Source organism: Etheostoma spectabile, chromosome 3 (assembly GCF_008692095.1).
Source record: "Etheostoma spectabile isolate EspeVRDwgs_2016 chromosome 3, UIUC_Espe_1.0, whole genome shotgun sequence".
NCBI classification, from domain to species: domain Eukaryota; kingdom Metazoa; phylum Chordata; class Actinopteri; order Perciformes; family Percidae; genus Etheostoma; species Etheostoma spectabile.
In genome coordinates this window covers 6,858,532-6,878,904 of record NC_045735.1, presented here as the reverse complement: position 1 = coordinate 6,878,904, position 20,373 = coordinate 6,858,532, and the positions used below count along the sequence as shown (strand labels likewise).

General features: G+C 39.2%; 2 protein-coding genes across 2 annotated transcripts in view; both read right to left on the bottom strand.

The window, feature by feature from the left end:
• The window catches only part of pik3cb (phosphatidylinositol-4,5-bisphosphate 3-kinase, catalytic subunit beta), a 55,785-nt gene extending 51,847 nt beyond the window's left edge, over positions 1-3,938 (bottom strand). The window contains exon 1 of the mRNA XM_032507361.1: positions 3,691-3,938. The gene's annotated coding sequence lies outside the window, so the exon portion shown is untranslated. The remainder of the gene's footprint in view (positions 1-3,690) is intronic.
• An 11,323-nt stretch (positions 3,939-15,261) lies between these two features.
• On the bottom strand, positions 15,262-17,299 carry foxl2a (forkhead box L2a). Its single transcript, XM_032507362.1, has one exon. It carries the CDS (start codon positions 17,027-17,029, stop codon positions 16,109-16,111), a length of 921 nt encoding a protein of 306 aa, XP_032363253.1. The 5' UTR covers positions 17,030-17,299; the 3' UTR covers positions 15,262-16,108.
• Between the last annotated feature and the right edge of the window lie 3,074 nt (positions 17,300-20,373).

Here is a 20,373-nt window from a genome sequence, read left to right as displayed (position 1 = left end):
ACACACACACACGCACGCACGCACACACGCACGCACGACATTTTTGTGTTTTCCATTATCAAATCCTCTGTCACTCGGATTTGTACATGTCTGGAGACAGTAACTTAAATACAAATGAACACATTCAAAAAAATAAAAAAAATAAAAATATATATAAATTATTGACTTATAAGAAATCAAGCATCTAATCGTTCTAGAGAGAATCGCCATGCATATAAAAATCAATTCTTTTTACCACCCCTATTGTTTTATATAACAATATCTTTTTATATACAGTGCTCTGGAAGTATTACTCCAGCATTAGATTTGAAATGAAACAATGTCGTCCTAACACATTAAAGTGTTGTTTTAAAGCTTTCCCAACAGGTTCACCCGCTGTGGATGTGAACACCCTTAAAGTTGAGAGTCCTCATTTTCACCTCACAGGCATTGTTTCATTTGAAATCCAACATGGGGGAGTAGAGCCAAAACTATGAAAAATATATCTCTGATATATTGACACTCCAAATACTTACAGACTGCAAAGTATGACTAGTTTTCCCATGCTGCAATATTGCCGGTACACCATGCTGATAACTGACGCCAAACACCATGCTGTTGATCCCAGAGACCAGAGAAATACCTTTCTCCAGTTGCAGACAGTGCACTTTTCCCTTTCTCTGGTCTGCCCTAAACACCCTGTATCGTTCACGTAGCTCAATCCTAAACCACAATATGAACCAGAAGCTTTACCACCGAAAATGACCTCACTTTACAGTACTGTTCAAGTTTGTAAAACTGATGATACAGGACATGGACGTCAACCCAGTTGCACAAGTTTATTTTTCTTGTGGGACACTTATTTAGAATTGTGCTTTCAGTTGTACCCAGTTTCTCTAGAGAGGCCAGCTTTTGGACTAAATCTGGCATGGAGTAAATAGCTGCATTGTTGGCTGGGGTCTGCGGAGTGACGTCAGTTAGTCTTATCAGTGTTCTCCAACTTTACTTCAGAAAGGGCCTGACAGCTGACCCCGCCCAACAAAAAGGCAGCCAGGACTGTTGCCTGACCAAAATAACACATTTAAAATGCATGAACTGGTTAAAACAATATTTCAGAAAGTGGTTGTGCTGTGGCAATTCAAAAATTACCAACAAATATTGGCTAATTCTCTTCAGCAATTCTTCTCACCTTTTGCAACATGCTGTGTTGCGCTAAGATTCTTTCTCTGCAAGCATCCATCCAAGTTTAAGTAATCAACTGTGCTGGAAAACAGCACAGGAGGAAATGTGTGTGTGAACTGCTGTCGAGATGCCTTCATCACTGCGACAAAGACCATATGTCTGGATTTGATACTGTACTGAACAGTCAAATCATCATTAAGCTTATGTGTGTTTGTGTTTTAGGTTCATGAACAATCAAAAGTGAAATGTCAGATTGAGTCTTACATGACATACATGACTCAGCCTGACACAATTGCTCCCCCATTGCCACCCAAAACACCGTAGGGTAGGTTAGGGGTAGGTCATACAAAAAGTTCTGTCATTGTACGATATATATATATATATATATATATATATATACACACCCCATACATATACACACACACACACACACACACCACACACACACAACACACACACACCCACACCCTTGTACATAAAACATATACTGTGTATATAAGTATTTTCATGAATAACAATAAACAATAAACTGAAAAACTGTTTATAAATAAAAAATAACAAGAAAGAGTGCCTGTTTTTGGTTAATTTGGATATAAATAATTGCAATATAAATTCAGTGATGCAATAAACCAGAGCGGCTACAACATAAACAATACAAAACGGAAAGTAGCCTCTGGAAAATTGGTGCATAGTATCCACTGCAAGGTTGAAAAATCTCTTATATCATACAAACGCCATTATGCTCAACCCTCAGGCTAGGTGTGTGTGCATATGAGGGCACCCATGTGCACACACCTGTCAGCAAACCTGCATTTGTTACATTGTCTTCATGTTGCCAGACATTATCGCCACCCACCTACTGACTGCCTCCACTGACACAGATTGAGTTCAAACTAAACTCTGATTCATAAATCCATTTATTTTGGCTTATCATGAGCAGAGGGGCCTACTCTTTAGGAAAGCTCAGCCTGAGGACATGTAAGGGTCCTCGCTTGCCGAACACAACCGAGCGAGCACACACAAAATCAGTCACTGTCACAATTTCCATGCATACAGGTTTTAAACCTGCAAAACAGTTGGCATGAATCCAATATGCCTGCTGAGAAAGTGGTGGCTGAGTTGCTAGACATGCCAAAACCTGAACACAAATTATCACAGTTCTAAGAAGTAGCCTAACTGTCAGTCGCATGTAATTAGTCAAATACTTAAAACAGGCTTTTTATGCATCTTTCAAGTGCATTATTGGCTATGTCAAGTTGCCTACAACATTTAAATATAAAATGACTGGTTGGGTGTGCCCAAAGTAAGTCAGCTTAATCCATAACTGTTTTTATGAATCAGCTTGCTCCACCAGGCTACATCAGGAGGATCAATATTCTAGTAGAAGCTAAACTCTAACAAGTGATATCTAATCTGTGTAAACTTCTGTCTCTGAATGAAATACAACCAGAAGCTTAGTATGGATATGGCAAAAAACAAAGACGCTGACTAATCCCTCTCCTAAGTTTCAGGTTTCATACACAGACTGGTTTCATATCCTCTTTATTTTGCTCTAGTTGTCTTTTATTTCTCGATAACAAAACAGACAGAATTCATCACTGACATAGCTTAGAGGTCCCAATGACCCCCTTAAGACTACGCTTGGTTGTATAGATCAGGGTTTGCTGAGATGGGTACCAGGGTCCAGGGTTCACTGAGGAAAATAACAGTTGAAATGGTTGATTTCGCTACAATTCAAAACAAATTATCGTAAAAAGAGAATGCGGACTATATAGCTGCCTGGAGTAGGAGTCTGTCACATCTAAACATTTTTTTAGGACATAGTATGAAATGACAGGACCTTGATATTTAAAAAAAAAACTACAGTAAAGTCCAAGTTTAGTGGCTGGAACCATGACAAAGCTGATTAAAATAGCTAAAAGTTCTTCTGTCATTGCAAAAATGGGAACATTTAACACTACTCACCTAGCCATAGAGGCAACACTGTTAGTGTACAATAAAAGCAGTTCTAATGAGGTATAACCACCGGGACGCTGCACTCTGTTTTAGGGAACACTGAAAAGTCTACACAAATAAAAGTTTGTTGTTGTCTCGGTAGAGCTGAAGTTAATTTTTTTTTTAAACAAATTCGGAATCCCTAAGAAATCCATAGGGTTTGCTGGTATATTCGGTATATATACTTAAACCCGGGAACACCTCTTGATATTCATAATAATTTGGTCGTTGCCACCGCCCATCACAATTCATTTTAGCGAACGTTGCTTTACGGCAAGAACGGATGGAAGCAATCCACCAATTATTTTACTTGTTATATTTTTCGTAATTATGGCTGATGATTTAGTTAGCCTATAGATTCGCATAAATTATTAAGTGATCTCCTCCTAAGCATGGTAATGATTTTTTCATTAATATTCTAGATGCGACATTCAATTGACAGATTGATGAACGGAGTTTGGCGAGACGTCCTCACTCGGCAAGTGAAAAGTGGGGCTGCCATCTGACCAATAAAAAGAACAAGCGGGGACTTACCTTAGTCGCTCTCTGGTTTAAGGTCGTTGAAGAATGTCGTACCGAACGAGAACAAGCTGAAAGTTAATATTGCTTAATGTCTTCACGGCAGAGTAGTTTCACGTTCAAGAAGTCTGTGTGACATACGACCCACTGCCCCGTCTGTCTCACTACGCAGGACTCAGACCTCGCAGGTGGACGACGCGCAGTCCTGCTTCCTGTTTATTTCGTAAGGTGAACCACCACCGCTGCCTTTTCCTCCGCCAGCGCTCCCTCCGCCAATAGTCTACCACTGTCAACACTGGGAGAGTGACATGAACAGGACTTCCGCTCAATTAATTCAAAATAAAAACCCTTACTAAATGACAGTTTTTGCAACATGAAACTCAATCTGCAACGCTTTGACTAACGGGGAAATCCACCCTGAAGTTTTAATTGACATTGCTTTATTTACACAACTAGTCAGTAGGCTATAAACTGCTGGTCCATTGACACTGAATAACTGAGTATGAATTGGAAGCTTAGTTTACATTTTATTTAAAATGCATTAATTACAAGAATAGTTAACACAAGAAAATTATAGTGGTTGCAGTAGTTAGATAGAAATACAATAGGCTACACATAAAAATGCACCCCACTCTGCAGAACAATTAAAATAGTCATACAGAGAGTACTCAAAACATTCTACAATGTTTCAGTACTCTCTGGATGTACTAGTTATCTTAATAGTACTCATCTTATTTTGCCTGACTGTAGCCTATCTCTAGATGTAGAAATGTGTTGCATTCCACTGCTCGTGTAGTTCAGACCCGTGCACATTAGCCTACATTCCCAACATCTTTCCATAAATAGATTTGTTTTGCTGACTCTTATACAGGACCATCTTCTATATTAGAAAGAAAATACTGTCTGCAAGAGGGGTGGCTAACACTAATTATCCTTTGGACCATGTGTAACTTGGTTTCAACGGGCAATCACTTAAAGCTGTGATGAGAAAGTACGGTATGCCAGTAAACTCACAATAGGTTACCAAAGAGCTCCAGAATGTGTTTCCACATTACATCATCATTACAGTAGAGCCTGTCAGTCTGCTTTTCATTGTGTTCTAATTAATAATCTTTCAGTACAGGTTATTGAAGAAAAAACAATTGCAAACACCTAGGCCTACTTTGTGTTTACTTCATGCTTATGTTCAGTGTTTTCCTTGTATAAATAATTAAGCCTAAATAGTCTTTCCATAACAAAATAGATTGACAACTTCGTTGTAATTAGCAATAACATATCACAGTCTGGATTTGTTACTGTTTTATAAAAAGAGGAAACACTTAACTTAACTGAAACACTGCTGTTCCTAATTGACCCTATGAGGCTTTTATTGTGAAGGCCCCATCTTCTTTCTTCTGGTTTAGGCTACCCGTCTAAAGCTGATTTGTGCAGTTCTCCGGTTGAGGAAGGGAGGGCAGCCGGCTTTTTTCCAACAATCACATATACTACTACCGGCACAAAACCGTGTATGTAAGCCTATCAACACACAAAACTTCTCAGCAGTAATTTTACTCGGAAACACAATAGTGACTTATTACCCGAACACAACATTAAAATGACAGTCTACAAGCCGAAAATGTAGACGTACGTCTTTTTCGCCGTTGTCAATCGGTAATTTGACCTTAAGTTAGGTCACAAAACAAAATAATGAGGTTATGCCCCAATTTGATAGTCGTACATTTTTATCTTCATGAAATATGTAAAACACTAAAGCATAATGGTTTATCAGGAATGTATGAGCTGGGCTGCCCTCTGGCGACTAAATGGGTTGTTGCAACTCAAAATAAAATGCCCTCATACATATATTTCACACACACAACTATATATGTGTGTGTGTGTATAGATATATATCCCCTTGTGTTGTGTCTTATTCATAGTTTGCTGACCTCTTATCAAAACCTGTTTTCCTATTTACCTCACTGCTTGGTCCTTGACAATATTCAAACTAGAAAATCTCCATCATTTTGAAATCATGACTATTGTGCTGGAACCATACGAGTTGTGTATGGCTAAGATAAATTCCCCCAAAATATGCCAACAATAGATACAGAGCCCTAACAAATAGTTTCAGTAATACACTTAGGATAAGTTAGTGGTTTAAGAACAATTGCACTTCCAACAACCATACAATCACAAGCTAGCTCATACAACACTTCTTGTTTATAGTAATACCCACACAGTTATGCCCTAATTATGCCAAAATCCCAGTGGCTTACCTAACTATCTATTGTAGGGACGACAAGAACTAGTCTTCACAAGAGATGAACCTATAATAATAAATCCCACTGTGTAAACATTTCCCATGTTGAAAGAAAATAGTTGAGATGTCACAGTAAAAAAAAAAAAACACAGGTGGAAATAATAAAATGACGGCTTGATTCCATATAACTGATTCAGCTTCAGGGTCTGGGTATTGTGCATGCTGGCTCACCATCCAACTGCCTGACTTACTGGGACACTTGAATAGAACAGAGCCATTGTTATGTTATTAGTAACACCTGTGCTTTTCCTACTATGTCAAGTCAAAATGTGTGCTGTGAAAAAGGCCTGTTGTTAATCATTTTGTGTTAATCATTTTGTGTGATATAATATTGTTTTTAAAGCCTGGCCTTTTCCCCCTAAAGTCTGGACAAAGCAATGGTTTAGAGCTAAGTTGTTACATAGAGGTGACCTGGAGCCAGACAGTGGCCAACTATGGTTGTACTGGGCAACATGGCTGTGAATGTGTGGGGAGTGGGAGCTGTATCATGTAAGGTGGAGCAGTTGTGTCCGGCAATGTAGTAAGACACACTGGACCTTAACGGAGTTTTTAACAGGTAAACCAGTGTGTATAAAAGGTTAATGGGCACTTGTCAAACACACACATTTTTCTATGACAACCCAAACTAGTATCATGTGTACACATGAGCTCTATATAATAAATAATATTATAAATTAATATATTAAAATTACATTTTATATATTATATACATACATATACATATATACACACACACACACAACACATACACACATATATATATATATATATATATATATATATATATTATATACACACATATATTTATATATATGAACCAAATGACCCACAAGGAGGAACCAAGATGGACACAACTGATACAAAGAAAGCAAAACAAACTTAAACCCCCCTCCCTTTAACATGGCAGCACATGGTATGGCTCAATTGGCAGGCCACAGGATTTAACATAGACAGTATAAGAAATGGAAACAGCGACGCCATGTACTTCAACGGAGACCAGTGAAGTCTATTAGAAGCTAAACTATGAAGGTAAATATGGTGCAAAACGTGAGAGCGCGTAGATACGATGTGAGCACTTGTAGGATATGATTTAAGAGCTTGTAAAAAAAATCTGCACTCGTAGATGCGATGTGAGCACGTGTAGAATATGATTTGAGTGCTTGTAGAAAAAAATCTGTACTAGTATTTTTTTTTCTCACTTCAGTCACTTTTCCAGTACAACCAAAAGTTCTCAAATCATATTCTACAAGTGCTCACATCGCATCTACGGGCTCTCACATTTTGCACCATATTTACTTTCATACAAACAACGTGTCTGAAAGTTGTAAGTCTTCTGCTAGCTGTGCCAAGAGAAATCTCAATCATTCCCAATCAACAGAGACGGAGAGCGTGAGTAGGAGCTGTCCATGAGCATAGTAGCAGAAGAAACTTTTTGTAATTATTCGGATTAATTACTTTGTCATTTTGCATAGCATTTATTTATTTTTTAATATAACGCCAGTACACCATATTAAGTTAATGCAAAATATTGAGAAGGATGATATTCAAGAACTTGTGATATGAATTCATACCCAATGGGTATATGTAAGTACATAACAGGCACAGGCTAATTATTGCTAACTAAAATGCTAGTTAACATTAGTAAATAAACTTGACTGTATTCCTCCATGTTCCCCCAGTTGCCTGCAAGCTTCTCCTGACTATACAGTAATTTGTCTACTGTGGGACAGAAAGTCCCGTGGTCATGACACAATCTTTAGCCTATTTTTACAAAAAACGGCTGCTACGGGGCTGTAACGTGAGATACAAGGTAATGAAGCCTTTTATACATTGTCATGCTTCTTTACAAATAAACAATGGACAAATAGAGTCTTTAAACGTTCAGATGTAAAGTTATTCACTGTCAAAGGGACGTCTAAATGAATGGGTGTCAATGGAATGCTAGTGGAAGGTAATGGCTTGTTAGCCTCAGAATCGCCCTACAAGAGGTAGGCTTTCCGGATGCTTGCTTACCCTCTTGGATTTAAGAGTCCGCCACCCTTGACCATGCCTTTTCTTCACCAGGAAGGACCTCCCTAACAGCATGGTAACAAATGACAAAACATCATCATTAATATAACAAAAAACATTATTTAACCATACAATGTGAACATGTGTGCATTCCATTTAAACAATGTAAGGCAAAGAGCAAATAACTATGCAATTACAAATGACAAACTGTAATGTGTACTTTTGTGAACATGAATTGTTTGGGGTGTGGCTGACTGCAAAATAAATAAACCTGTGTACTTCACATAAAAGGGTGAAATTATGTACAATATATTACTCTGCTGGCTGTTACAATTGTGTGCATCACAAGTCCTAATTGTTGTAGACTGTGTTTTATACCCATTCCATGGTGTTTTTAGGGTAACGCGATTATGGTTGTTTCAAACGGTGAGGGAAAGGTGAGTCACATTACATAATTATTGCCTTTTTATGCCACAAGGGAGCAGCAAAGACTCACATGGCACACTTTTATCTAGGGTGAGTCAGTTGGTCAGTTTTAAGGGAGAAGGAAGAATTACTCACTTAGAGTGAGCACATTTGGGTGACCTCCGTTGGAAAAAATAATAGTTCCCAAGGTGACTGCTTTAAATGAAAGTTGAATGTTTGTATTTTATGTCGTCACTGCACGTGGATACTTGCCTTATTTTTTATTTTTTTTAACTTTGCCATGTAGACAGCTGGCCTCCACCATGATCAGAACCAGAATTATCAGTAGTTTTGCTAGAGTTATGCACATTTAAACAATCTCCTCAGGCCACAGTTATGTGTGTGTGGTGCACCTCATCAGTAATATAGAAATTAGGCTATATGTCATATGCCATGTGCTTGACCTACTAGTGGGTAAGGGTTAAATGCTCTCCCTTAGAGTTCCCCTCATAACGTTCTTATTGTCTGAAATTTGCTAAACATAAGCTGAGCTCAAAGGGAGAAGCCATTGTAGTGTATGGGGCTGGGTCCAGCATGCTTCCATTACTGCTCCTCTTATTTGATTAAATGTACCCTAACTCAGTCCAAACCCACACTGTGCTTAATCTCTTCACGGATGATAAGCGTGTAATAAAAAGCATATTGAACTTGAAAGGGTACTGTATGTGAATGCGTATAATCATGGATATCAAAATATCATCATTTGTTTAATTATGAGGTCTTGCCAAGAGGTATGTAATTGCTTGAAAGAAATATGACTGAAATAGGATTGCAGTGTCTGAGATCTGACCTGGACCTTGGTTTGGCATGTACATGGGGCGAGGGTCAGGCTTTAGGCCAACTTCCTGTTTTGCTTGTGTATGCAATAGTCAATAAAGAGAGCCTTATTTCACAAACCTTAATTATGACCCCAAAAAATTACATTACAGTGGACTACACATTTGATGGAGAGCTATTGCAATTGCAGCCAGCAATTGACTGAATCATCGCTTAATGTAATTGAATGTGTCATAAGGTTTGTGCATCACCTCTCATGGAATTTGTATCTTAATAGGGATGCATTGCACTGTTATGAAATTTAAGGAAATATTGATAGTATAAATAAGGAGGCATTTTGGTATTGTTTTGGTTGTGAAATAAGCTCAGGGTCATTAATATCCGCAGCAGGTCATATTTCTATCACTGATAGTGAGTTGATATAACTGGCTTGCAGTGATTCTATCACACTGTCCCCAGAGGTCAGCCAAGTCTGACCGAGAAGTTGTACTCATTTATTATATATACTGCAGCATCAGAAGAACAGGTGCTGGCCCTTAATGATCCCTGTGGGAATTTGGTTTCATCTTTGATTAATTGTAATGTTAACAGGGGAAGAGTTATCCTAATAGCTTCTTGTTGCCAACCCTGCGGAAGTTTTTAGAGGGGCGAGAAAGGAAAGGGGTTTAAAAATAGACTCCATCAGTCCACGATGGGAAAAGTCCTGCCATTTTAATCCCGACAAAGCAATTTGCAGCTCATAATCAAGTGAACGGAAAAATTTTATCGCATTTCCCTCTACAGTATAAGCTGACCAGTTCCGCCACATTCACAGCAGAAATGATCAGTCTAATGCTGATAAATGTTGGCTGGTTCATTTTCTCTGCTCAAACAAGGTCTGTTGGCACATAACCAGTTATTGCTTGGAAGTGATGTCCCATTATAGAAACCAACGAAGTGAGTGTCTGGATGGAGAGATGGATATATATATATATATATATATATATATATATATATATACACACACACATGTATATACAGTATATATATTTTTTTTTGCATTTTAGAAAACCTCCAAATTGCAGTTTTTGTATGTAGCCCAATGTAAATGTATTCACAAACACCTCTCCTCTGAAGCTTAGTCATTTGGACAGACTGATGCCATGTATTTGACATTTGAGTGGCTGGAGGGTAAACAGAGGTCAGTGCGTGATGATTTTTCTCTGTGGATAGTTGACAGTCCATCTTTTCCTCGAATAGATGACGCTGGTGTGTATTTATAGACACGTTATTTATAGACATTTGATGAACCTCGGTTGACCAGAGGTCCTGTTCACAAACGCACGGTTCCTATTTACAAACCGTGGCAGTGTATCGACACAATTCTTTTGGCAAATTAAAGAATTATTGCATGTTACCTATTGTTTCGCAGGGTTGTCATTAAGATAGAAATCAGCAGTCACTGAAAACATCACGTAGATCACCGCGACGAGTTGATTACATTGGAGATTCACCAGAGGATGCCTTCTGATAATAAACAGCTCTGTATTGAGTAATGTCATAGAAATAGCCCAGATATGCGGTGGACAGAATTAAACGTCTAGTAGTTTTGCTCCAACAAGAGAGTAAGAAAAAAAAACTTGTGCTAATTTGAACAATTGCCGGATTTTCTGCGAATCAAATCTTTGCATATTTTCCTGTTTGGAGCAGATGTATACCAAACAGTGGTGACCCCCACTCTCCTTTTCAATGGGTTTGGGGTGATGTGCGCCGCTTCTAAGTGGAAACTGTTGCTCTTCAATCTCAAACATTAGCGAGAATGCCAGGAATTCAATTGTGTGCAGGCATTGGGAAACCTGCAACCTGCGTGTGACTTGACCGGCCGGGTCGCATCGCCGGTGCCCCGTGGAGCATGCAAGCTGTCATAACCGGAACGAGTCCAGGTACGCTCCTGCGTGTGTGTGTGTGTGTGTGTGTGTGTGTGTGTGTGTGTGTGTGTGTGTGTGTGTGTGTGTGTGTGTGTGTGTGTGTGTGTGTGCGCGCGCGCGCGATTATGACGAAGAAGGAGGGTCAAATGTGTTCCTTCGACAATGAGTTGACCTCATTCGTCTTGTTGATTATAATCTGTCATCTCTGAGAGCACAACAAAGGATACAATCACGGTTATTCAGTGCGCTCAGCGGAAAAGACGATTGGGAGCAAAACCGCACATTACGCTAAACCTTTTCAGCTAAAGTGCAAAAAACATTTATTCATCGCCTATGAATTGTACCTATCTGTGGCTACACTATTCCATATTTGTACGTGAGGGTTGCAGTTGTTGTTGCATGTGATGCTACATTCAGGCCTAATATTAGGTAATGGCCTACAGGTTATTAGCCGATATCGAACATTTGTTTATAATTTTTTTGTTTTGTTTAAGGTATAGGCTAACTCACAAAAATGTCATGATAAACTAAATGTCCGAACATCTGAATTATACAGACATGTACTGTGCCAACAACTATTTCTACAAAGGGTATAGTCTTTATTTGTTTTATTTTTTCAACTTTATGTTTATAGTCTGTTTCTAATGGAATAGTGAAACGGCCTGGCACAACTTAAATACATTTAAATATTTTATATTCAAGAACTAATTAATTTCGTTAGTGGTGGTCACATATTCAGACAAAGTACAATATATTTCCTAAATGAAACTACATATCCAAGCTGACACATCAGGTTAAAAGAAGACTATTTTCTAAAGCAGGCCTGATGGAGCCATGAACCTCGGCTGGCCTTATCTCTGTCAGCCCCTGAGACATCCTGTATGCAGGCCCATTGTTCCCGGCGACCGGCTGAACTACCAACCTCTCTGCACAAATGCACACCTGCCGCACCCGAGTCCACACGGATATCTCAATGTATGGCCTATGCAGAGGAGATGGGGTGCTCAAGGTTCGACACAAAAAGTGTAATCAAGCTTGGTGTGTTACATGTAACGCAGGTGTTGCAAAGGTGCGAACAAGTTATGGGGACAAAGACCCCTATTCCAGATAAAAACTAAAACTAAACTAAACTAAAAGCAAGATAAAAACAAATATAATGCAAAATCTACAACCACGAATTAGCCTGTTATAGCTATTATAGCCTATGTAGGGAAACAACTGCTGATATCTGTAAGCGTATAGTAATAAAAGTGTCTGAGGCTGTATATCAATAAATTCTTTTTGTCAATTTTGTCAAACAACAAAGAAAAAGCATTATATTAATCAATTAGGGAATATGTGTTAATGATGTAGGCTATTACGCCGAACATGAAAATCGTTATATTAGTCTTTGGATCTTGGTTTAAGTATGGCCTAAAGGTCGGTTACACTCGCCGAAGCAAAATTTCTTGAAAAAAACCCGCTTGTATTTGTTATTTTTGGAGGAGTGTTTAGAATACACTTGCCTTTTAAACGCGCTCTTATCTCGTTATTGTTTACAAAACATTAATGTGAGGAAGCAGAGAATATACACAGCTACATTTCAGCTCCCTCTGCACACAGGAGGATCAACAAGTGTCAGTGTTTCTCTGACCGCGATGGTTGAGCACTCCAGAAGCTGATGGCATCTTCATGTCATGTTTCTGTTTCTGAATACAGTTTTAAAAGGCGGACGACGTACGAAGGCGCTTGTTGGGCCCATTCATCCCGACGGCTGGCTGCTGGACACATGGCGCTGACACAGTTTAGCCTATGGTCAACTATAGCCTCGGAATATAACGATCCACATTGAGTTCCCGTCCTTTAAATACTAGTCAGCCAAAGATCATGCACCTCCATGTCTGTTACATGTCTGATATAAAGTTATATAAATATATGTGTAGCTTATTATATGGACTTTAGCAAAAAATGAATTGTATTGTATTATATTTTGTAAAAAGAAAATGTATGATTAGTATTTATTTTTTTGCTAAAAATCACTTTACCTTTTTTTTTTAAATTAGGCTAATGGGTCAAGAAAAGTGTAGGCCAACTGACACACACAAAAATGTCGGTTTTAAAAAAACGTTTAGTGACTGATTGCAGTTTTAATATGCAGTTTCCCTATGAATGCATGCTGAATTTCAATCAAGCCGTTTAAAGATGGTAAACTCAAAAACAAATCTTTAAAATCTGCAGAGGAGTATATGGACAAGTGGCCTACATCCAATCGAGAACGCTCTCAAATGGTGTTAATTGTCCAAACAACCCTTCACTAACCAACGCACGCTACTTGATTGACCCACAATCATATATCATCGCCTACTTATGATAGCTACAACCATACACACACACAAAAAGGTTATTTTCAGAATCCCATTATTGTAATATATTACAAAATGTTATCCAAAAGTCATATTCCAATATTCAACTATTGTTTTATTTCGTTGGATCATGGATATGCAAGAGTGTATGTAGTGTTTTCGTGGGTGTGGGATGAGCCTGTATTGACAGCACAGAGGGAGGATCGAGGTGAACACCTCCTACACCTCCTGTCGGTAGACTCTGACTGGGCTTCAGCGTGAACTCCTGCGCCAAATACGTCTGATCCCACAATCTAATATGTGATGTCAAAACAGTAAACTCATTCTAGTGAGACGCCCTTAAAGGTCAAAGTCAAAACCAGATGGCACTAATATGTCGCTGTGATAATATGATAGTGATTATAAGAGGGACGGGTTGACATCAGTCGGTGAATTAAGGCGTTTCACTCGTCAACATCAAGGCTATAGCTTTCCCTCTTGTGGGGCTCGCAGGGACGCGTCTCTACGTAATTCAACAGAACAACAACAAAGAATGAGGAGCTGTCCGTCTGAACGTATACTTTCATCCCCAGAGATGACACTCTGGCAACACACGTCAATATTTAAGCAAACGACTCTTTGATAGGACAGCATGGGATGAATGAATTGTTCTTCATGTGTGATGTCACATTTTGCGAACTTAAAAAAACATTATGATCACCTGTACGCATTGCCGATTTTTATTACACTTCCTGTCTGTGTTGACCTGATATCTTAAATGATTCTGTATTATTCAGCTGACACTATAACTGCATTGCTATTATTAGTTTTCTTGTTGGCAGTCCTCACAGCTGAAAAAGAAAAAACCTATAATCCTATAAAACACTGCCAACTTCTTCGTGATATTTAAAGGTTATATTATTATTATTATTATTATTATTATTATTATTATTATTATTAATAATAATATTATGCTGCTGCTTCAGATTTGCTGTTGCCATTTGATGAAAATTACATTTAGGAAAAATGATGATAACCTCTTAAATTCTTGTTCATGATCACACATCCAACGCAAACGCAAAGACTAAGGGTGTAATTCTTCACATTTAATCTGATCTGTGTTTTTGTTTCTCTTGTCGTGGAATTAAGACATCAATAATATAAAAATAATATATACCCGATAACGGTCCTCTACGCAACGCCATTATTCCACCGACGTGGTATAATTTGTAAATCATATTAAATACAAATTAAATTCAGTATTAAAAAGAAACCTTGGCAGGGCCGGAGCGGTTGAGCAGTAACAGGCTAAATACATTTACACAGAACATATTAAATATTCTAGTCAAACAGACATCAGTCGCTGTGGGACATTATTATCAATGACACTGTAAATTGTTATTTTTTAGTATTACCTATTTATTATTATTATAGATAAAAAGTTATATTTATATCTGTATTTTGAGTTACGTAAATTGTATACAATGGCGATAAATAAGATGTTGAATAATATAGGTTATATATTCATATGTATACATTTTCCAAGGGACAAAATGGCTAAATATCATACATTTTACGCGATAAACGGTGGAATAAGTGCAAAGCCAAAACTCATAACCCTGCACAATGGTTTACCTAGGATTATATATTTGCATTTCTGAACAAACTGCTTTATGTTAAGAATGTAGTAGCCTACCTTTATGCTGGGTTACATTCAGAGTTCTTTATTGTTGATTGCTGATTGTCTTGCGCCAACAGTGGTTATCACAGTCTAGAGCATAAAACACATTGCTTCATGACCACTGTATTACTTTAAGAAATACAAGTTTATTAAGAAATCCACAAACCTGGAAAAGAGGGGAAAGTGCTAATTAAAATGAAACATGGCCCCAACATGAATGAGATAATATAGCTAATCACGTTTATAAAAAAAATTATAATCAGAAAGAATAACAAATCCTGGCACTGGCTGGCGTCATATTGGAAATTATATTGTACATACATGTTGGATCAAGAAATATGAAACACCCTGAATTGTATTGTTGGCAGTATAATGGATCTCTACCCTCACTTTCACCTTTTTAACCCAACAAAGTTCACAACCATGACAGGAAGTGAATTTTCGACATGCAGGCCTTGCTCAGAGCAAGTTACGAAGAGGGCCAAATTGAGTTTTGATTCAATTACAAATTAAATTACTGACTTAAGTATGGCATCTTAGATGCACGTACATACATTCGGCAATATTTGAATAAGCCGTGCGTAAAGTTGAGAAAAATCATTACGCATACCAATAACACACAGCTGAAGCAATGTCAGCGATGTCTATCCCCGTGCAAATGAAAATATTTTCATAGGCACAACAATTATGACTACAATACCGAGTTGTGGCCATCAGTCCAAGTGTAATACAGGCGCACGAAATGGCTCCCAGAGGTTGTGCTACCTGATGTGTCCTGATGACTTCTTTACCTCCCTATTCCATTTTGTAAAACTTTGTCAACTCGCGCATACCTCCCCTTTGGCATTCATGTCAGCTGGACCCACACAGCTCGTCAGATTAGTCTCTTCAAAATACTATTGGTTCTGTTTTGAAATCACAGGAATTAACTCTTACTCTCAGAGTCCTCATTTTGCAGACCATTTGGTAAACTTTAAATATCAATCCTCGTGTGTAACGCCGAGTGTTTGGTCTCGTGTTCCCAATAAGAGCAGTGCATCATCGAGAGCTCCGCCGGCTGGCGGGAGCAGGCGAACTGAAGGCCCGCTCCGTTACTGGAGGAGACCGGAGGAGGTGCCGCGGTGGCCGGGCTCAGCTGCTGGGCATGGTGGGGATGCGCGGGGTGGTGATGGTGACTCATGCCGTTGTAAGAGTTCACCATGCTGGGGAGCGCCATGCTCTGCACCCGGGAGTAGGGGTTATAAGATGAGGGGGCCGACAGTCCCTTCACGTTGACTGAACCCACGTTGCCGCTGGCCATTTGACAGGACGTGTAGGACATCGGGGTCGGCGGCTGGCCGAGCGACCAAGAGTTGTTCATGAAGCTAGACTGCAGGTACTTGGGTGGGGACAGGTAGCCGTAGCCGTCTCCTCCAAACAAGGACTTCCCCGGCTGGAAATGCGTAGGTGGAGGTCTAAACGGCCGCTTCATCCTGCGGCGTCTCCTGTAGTTCCCCTTCTCAAACATGTCCTCACAGGCTGGGTCGAGTGTCCAGTAATTCCCCTTTCTCTCTCCGCCGCCCTCCCGCGGAACTTTAATGAAGCATTCGTTGAGACTCAGGTTGTGTCTGATACTGTTCTGCCAACCTTTTTTATTTTTCTCATAGAAGGGAAACTTGGTTATTATATACTGGTAAATACCAGACAAAGTGAGGCGCTTCTCTGTGCTCTCTCGAATGGCCATGGCAATGAGAGCGACATAGGAGTACGGTGGTTTCTGGGACGGATCCGGCTTCTCCGGGACTTTGTCCTGGACCGGCTCTTCTTTAGGTCGCTCCTTCTCCTTGGTTGTGTTGGTGTCGTGGATCATCAAGGTCATTGCGTCATCCTCCTGGTTTTGGTAAGTGGCCATCATTGCGCACACCAAAACAAAACAAGTCCAATCCAAATGCCTAAAAGCAAACCTATTAATGGTAGTCGCTCGATGAGAAAAATGAAGTGTTGCAGAGCCTCAGGATGCACGGCGAATTGAAAGCTGTCTTCCAAACTGCGCACAGAGAAATCTTTATTTTTTTTCGGCTCAGTAGGTGACATGCACAAGACCTTCCTCTCTCTTCAACGGAGATTTTGCTAAACTGGTCTCTGATAGAGGCGCAACCCAAGTTGTGGCTTGTGAGTCAGTAAGCCCAGCCCTTTCCTCTTTTTTTCAGGTCCACTGACAGGCTGCTTTTGCTCCAATGCACTCCCCGAAGCGACATTGTGCGTCGTGATTTGTGCGTATTTGAGTTCCGCCTCCGGTAGTTACTGTGAATGAAAAAATAATCGCCTCTTCTAAATATGTTAAAATACGTTTTATCGCACTCGGGTCAAAAATAGCACACTATGGACATTCAACTAGGCTATATTTGCATTCAAACCGTATAAAAATCACTAAGAAACATATCCAGTGCTGGAATAGACTGTATCATTTTATTTGCATAAAAGGCTCAGACATTTTTCTTATTTTTGCTTTTTGGATTAGGAAGCGAAGGCATATCAGAAAAGAAAGAAAGAGAGATGTTGGTCAATACGTTTGGGATATTTTCGTGCACAATGCCACCGAAAATGAAATATTTGCAAGAACCACATTAAAAATAAATGCATAAACAAATAGCTCTCTTTAGATTTGTATTCCATGCATTGGCACAACCAAATTTTATATATATTTAATTGCATGCCTTTTGGAGAAATGGTTGTTTCAACAAAATCAGTACCAAACAACTTTAGTAAAACTATACCCTAGCCATATATACTTATTTGAGTGAGGTCTAGCAAATGGAGGCGATTACTCCCTCATCTCAGACCAAAGACAGGCGCATTCACAAACACAGCTCTAAGAAAATCTGGATAGATAGAACTGCTTAATTAGTTCACATGGACAGGGAAGTGCAACGAAAGGTATACATTTCTCTGGCCACCCATGAGGGTCCCCTCGGCTTTCTCCGGGAGTGTATTTCCGTGCTCTGGGAGTGTGTGCAGGTGGAACAGCATTGGCATGTGTGTCATCACCCTGCAGCCAGTCTGCAGCCTGGCCACAGCAGCTGAACCGCAGTGAGAGCCAACCATCTCTCATCGTGCAATTATCACAGACTCACCGTTTCAAGCGTTACAGCGCGATGTTATTTCTTGTTTCAATGTCTTTTTCACATGTTTAAGACAGAGAGCATTTCCCGATAATCTCAACACCACTGTTATGCCTCTGCATAAGTATTTGGCTTAGTTTAAACATGACATCATTCAATATGTTAATTAGTACAGCTATCAAATAACACAGCAAGAGATAAACCCACGTATTAATGTGCAGATCAATACAATGATTGAAATATTTTTTTTTACCCAATTAAACTATAAATATTTAAAAATGGATAGCCTGTTGCATAAATGCTTGTTTATGACAGAGGACACGAGTGTGAAAAATATTTGTGTCGTGTAAGGAAAGAGAGTTGATAAGCCTTGGGGTTTTTTTCTTCTTCATTTTGGTGCTGAATGTAATTTAGGATAGGCTACTGTTCATTTACCCGGGACAGACATACGAAGTGAAGTTGTATGTATAAGTTTGTCACAAAAAAAGCAGAGACCACAAAACAGCCCCCCCTTTGTATGATTGCCCGCTAGTGTTTAGGTTTACCTCGTGATTTCGGGAGTTGTTTAGTCTTCTTTTATTGTTCCAGAGAAAGTTGTGGTCTTCTCGTTCCCTGCTTCTGCACTTGTAGCCTATAAACATAGAAGTAGAAATCCCCCAACAAACGTTTGAGGGAAGACCTTTCAAAGTGACATTTTGTTTAAATTTTGTCATATTGGTCTGTTTACATGGATATTTTGGCATTTGCATTGAGTTAGCCTTTAATGAAAATAGTACTAAAAACATGAAAAATAAGAAAGTCAAATTGTTTAAGCCCGAGGCTACAGCTTGAAGATATATTTTATTCATAATTTAGGCTAATTATCAAGTGGTTCTCCCCGTAGGCTTCACCCTGAAAACACTGTTATAAGCTAGCTAGCCTATAGCCTAGCTTAAATGCTTAGTAGCCAGAAATGTCCCTATAACAGAGAGCCTGTACGGTTACTCCAAAGTCTAGGTTGTCAGTCTACCAGGTATTATGTATTTATGTTAATAAAAAATAGGCCTACTCCCATTACCTGTTGTGAGAAAGTTTCATGGTAGATGTCCTCAAACGTGACTAGCCTAATTCCTGGCCTATTTCACGTGGACGACAACTGAGCATTACAAAGCTTGACTTTAAGCTAAATATTTTTTCACTCTATTGCAAATGGACATAGCCTAGTTTACTTGACAATTTAGGCATATAAGTAGACTGTCTCATCAGGTTAACGTTTTTTTCGGTCTTGCAATGTCTCTTCCCCCCCCCTCTCCTTCATTACTAGGCCTACCTGTAACGTTCAGGTCTGAGCAGCCGCAGTCACGCGCGTCACGTCACAACAAAGCTGGAAACTAGCATGTCGACAATCCGTAAACAAAACAAGGATCCTGAAACTTGAACTGGTTGTAAGCTTCAGTGAGGCGCTGAGGAATGTTAATAATTTGATAGTAGGCCCTAGCCTATTTTCGTAGGCAGGGGCTTTAATAGGCAAAAAAACAAACACATAAACAAATATGCCTAAACTAATAAATAAAACAAAATAAATAACACAAAAGTAACGTATGGCTGCAATGCATACAGGCCAAGGCCTAGGCTACTATAGGCTTAGTTCGAAACGGACTCTGGGGGAAATTAGATCTGCACCGAAAGTTTATTTTTGACACACGGTTTCCCAAAATTCTGTCAATTTCGGATTTATTTTCATCATGAAGAAAAATTGCCAACAACAACTGTGCCATTAACAGCTAGACATAAAAAAAATAAATAAATAGGAAACGGTTGTAGGCCTACCACACATTTTAAAAAGCAGCACATGTGAGCAGAAACACACGACGTAGGCAACTGTTATTATTGGCCTGCTATTATTATTTTTCAATTAATTTGACTTTGTTTATTTAACATGCTTGCATAACATAGTGTATCCTGTGAACATCATTGTTCCCCGTGGTAAAAGTGTTGGGGCTGCACGAGACGACTGAGACAGGGCACTCCAGCGACTGAGAAGGCTAGACAGAGTCCGTGTTTTGTTCTTAGATAAATATAGCCTACATCCTCTGAACATCTTTCAACACCTCTCGAATAAACGCTCCAATAAAAAAAAAAATCCAACAAGCCACCC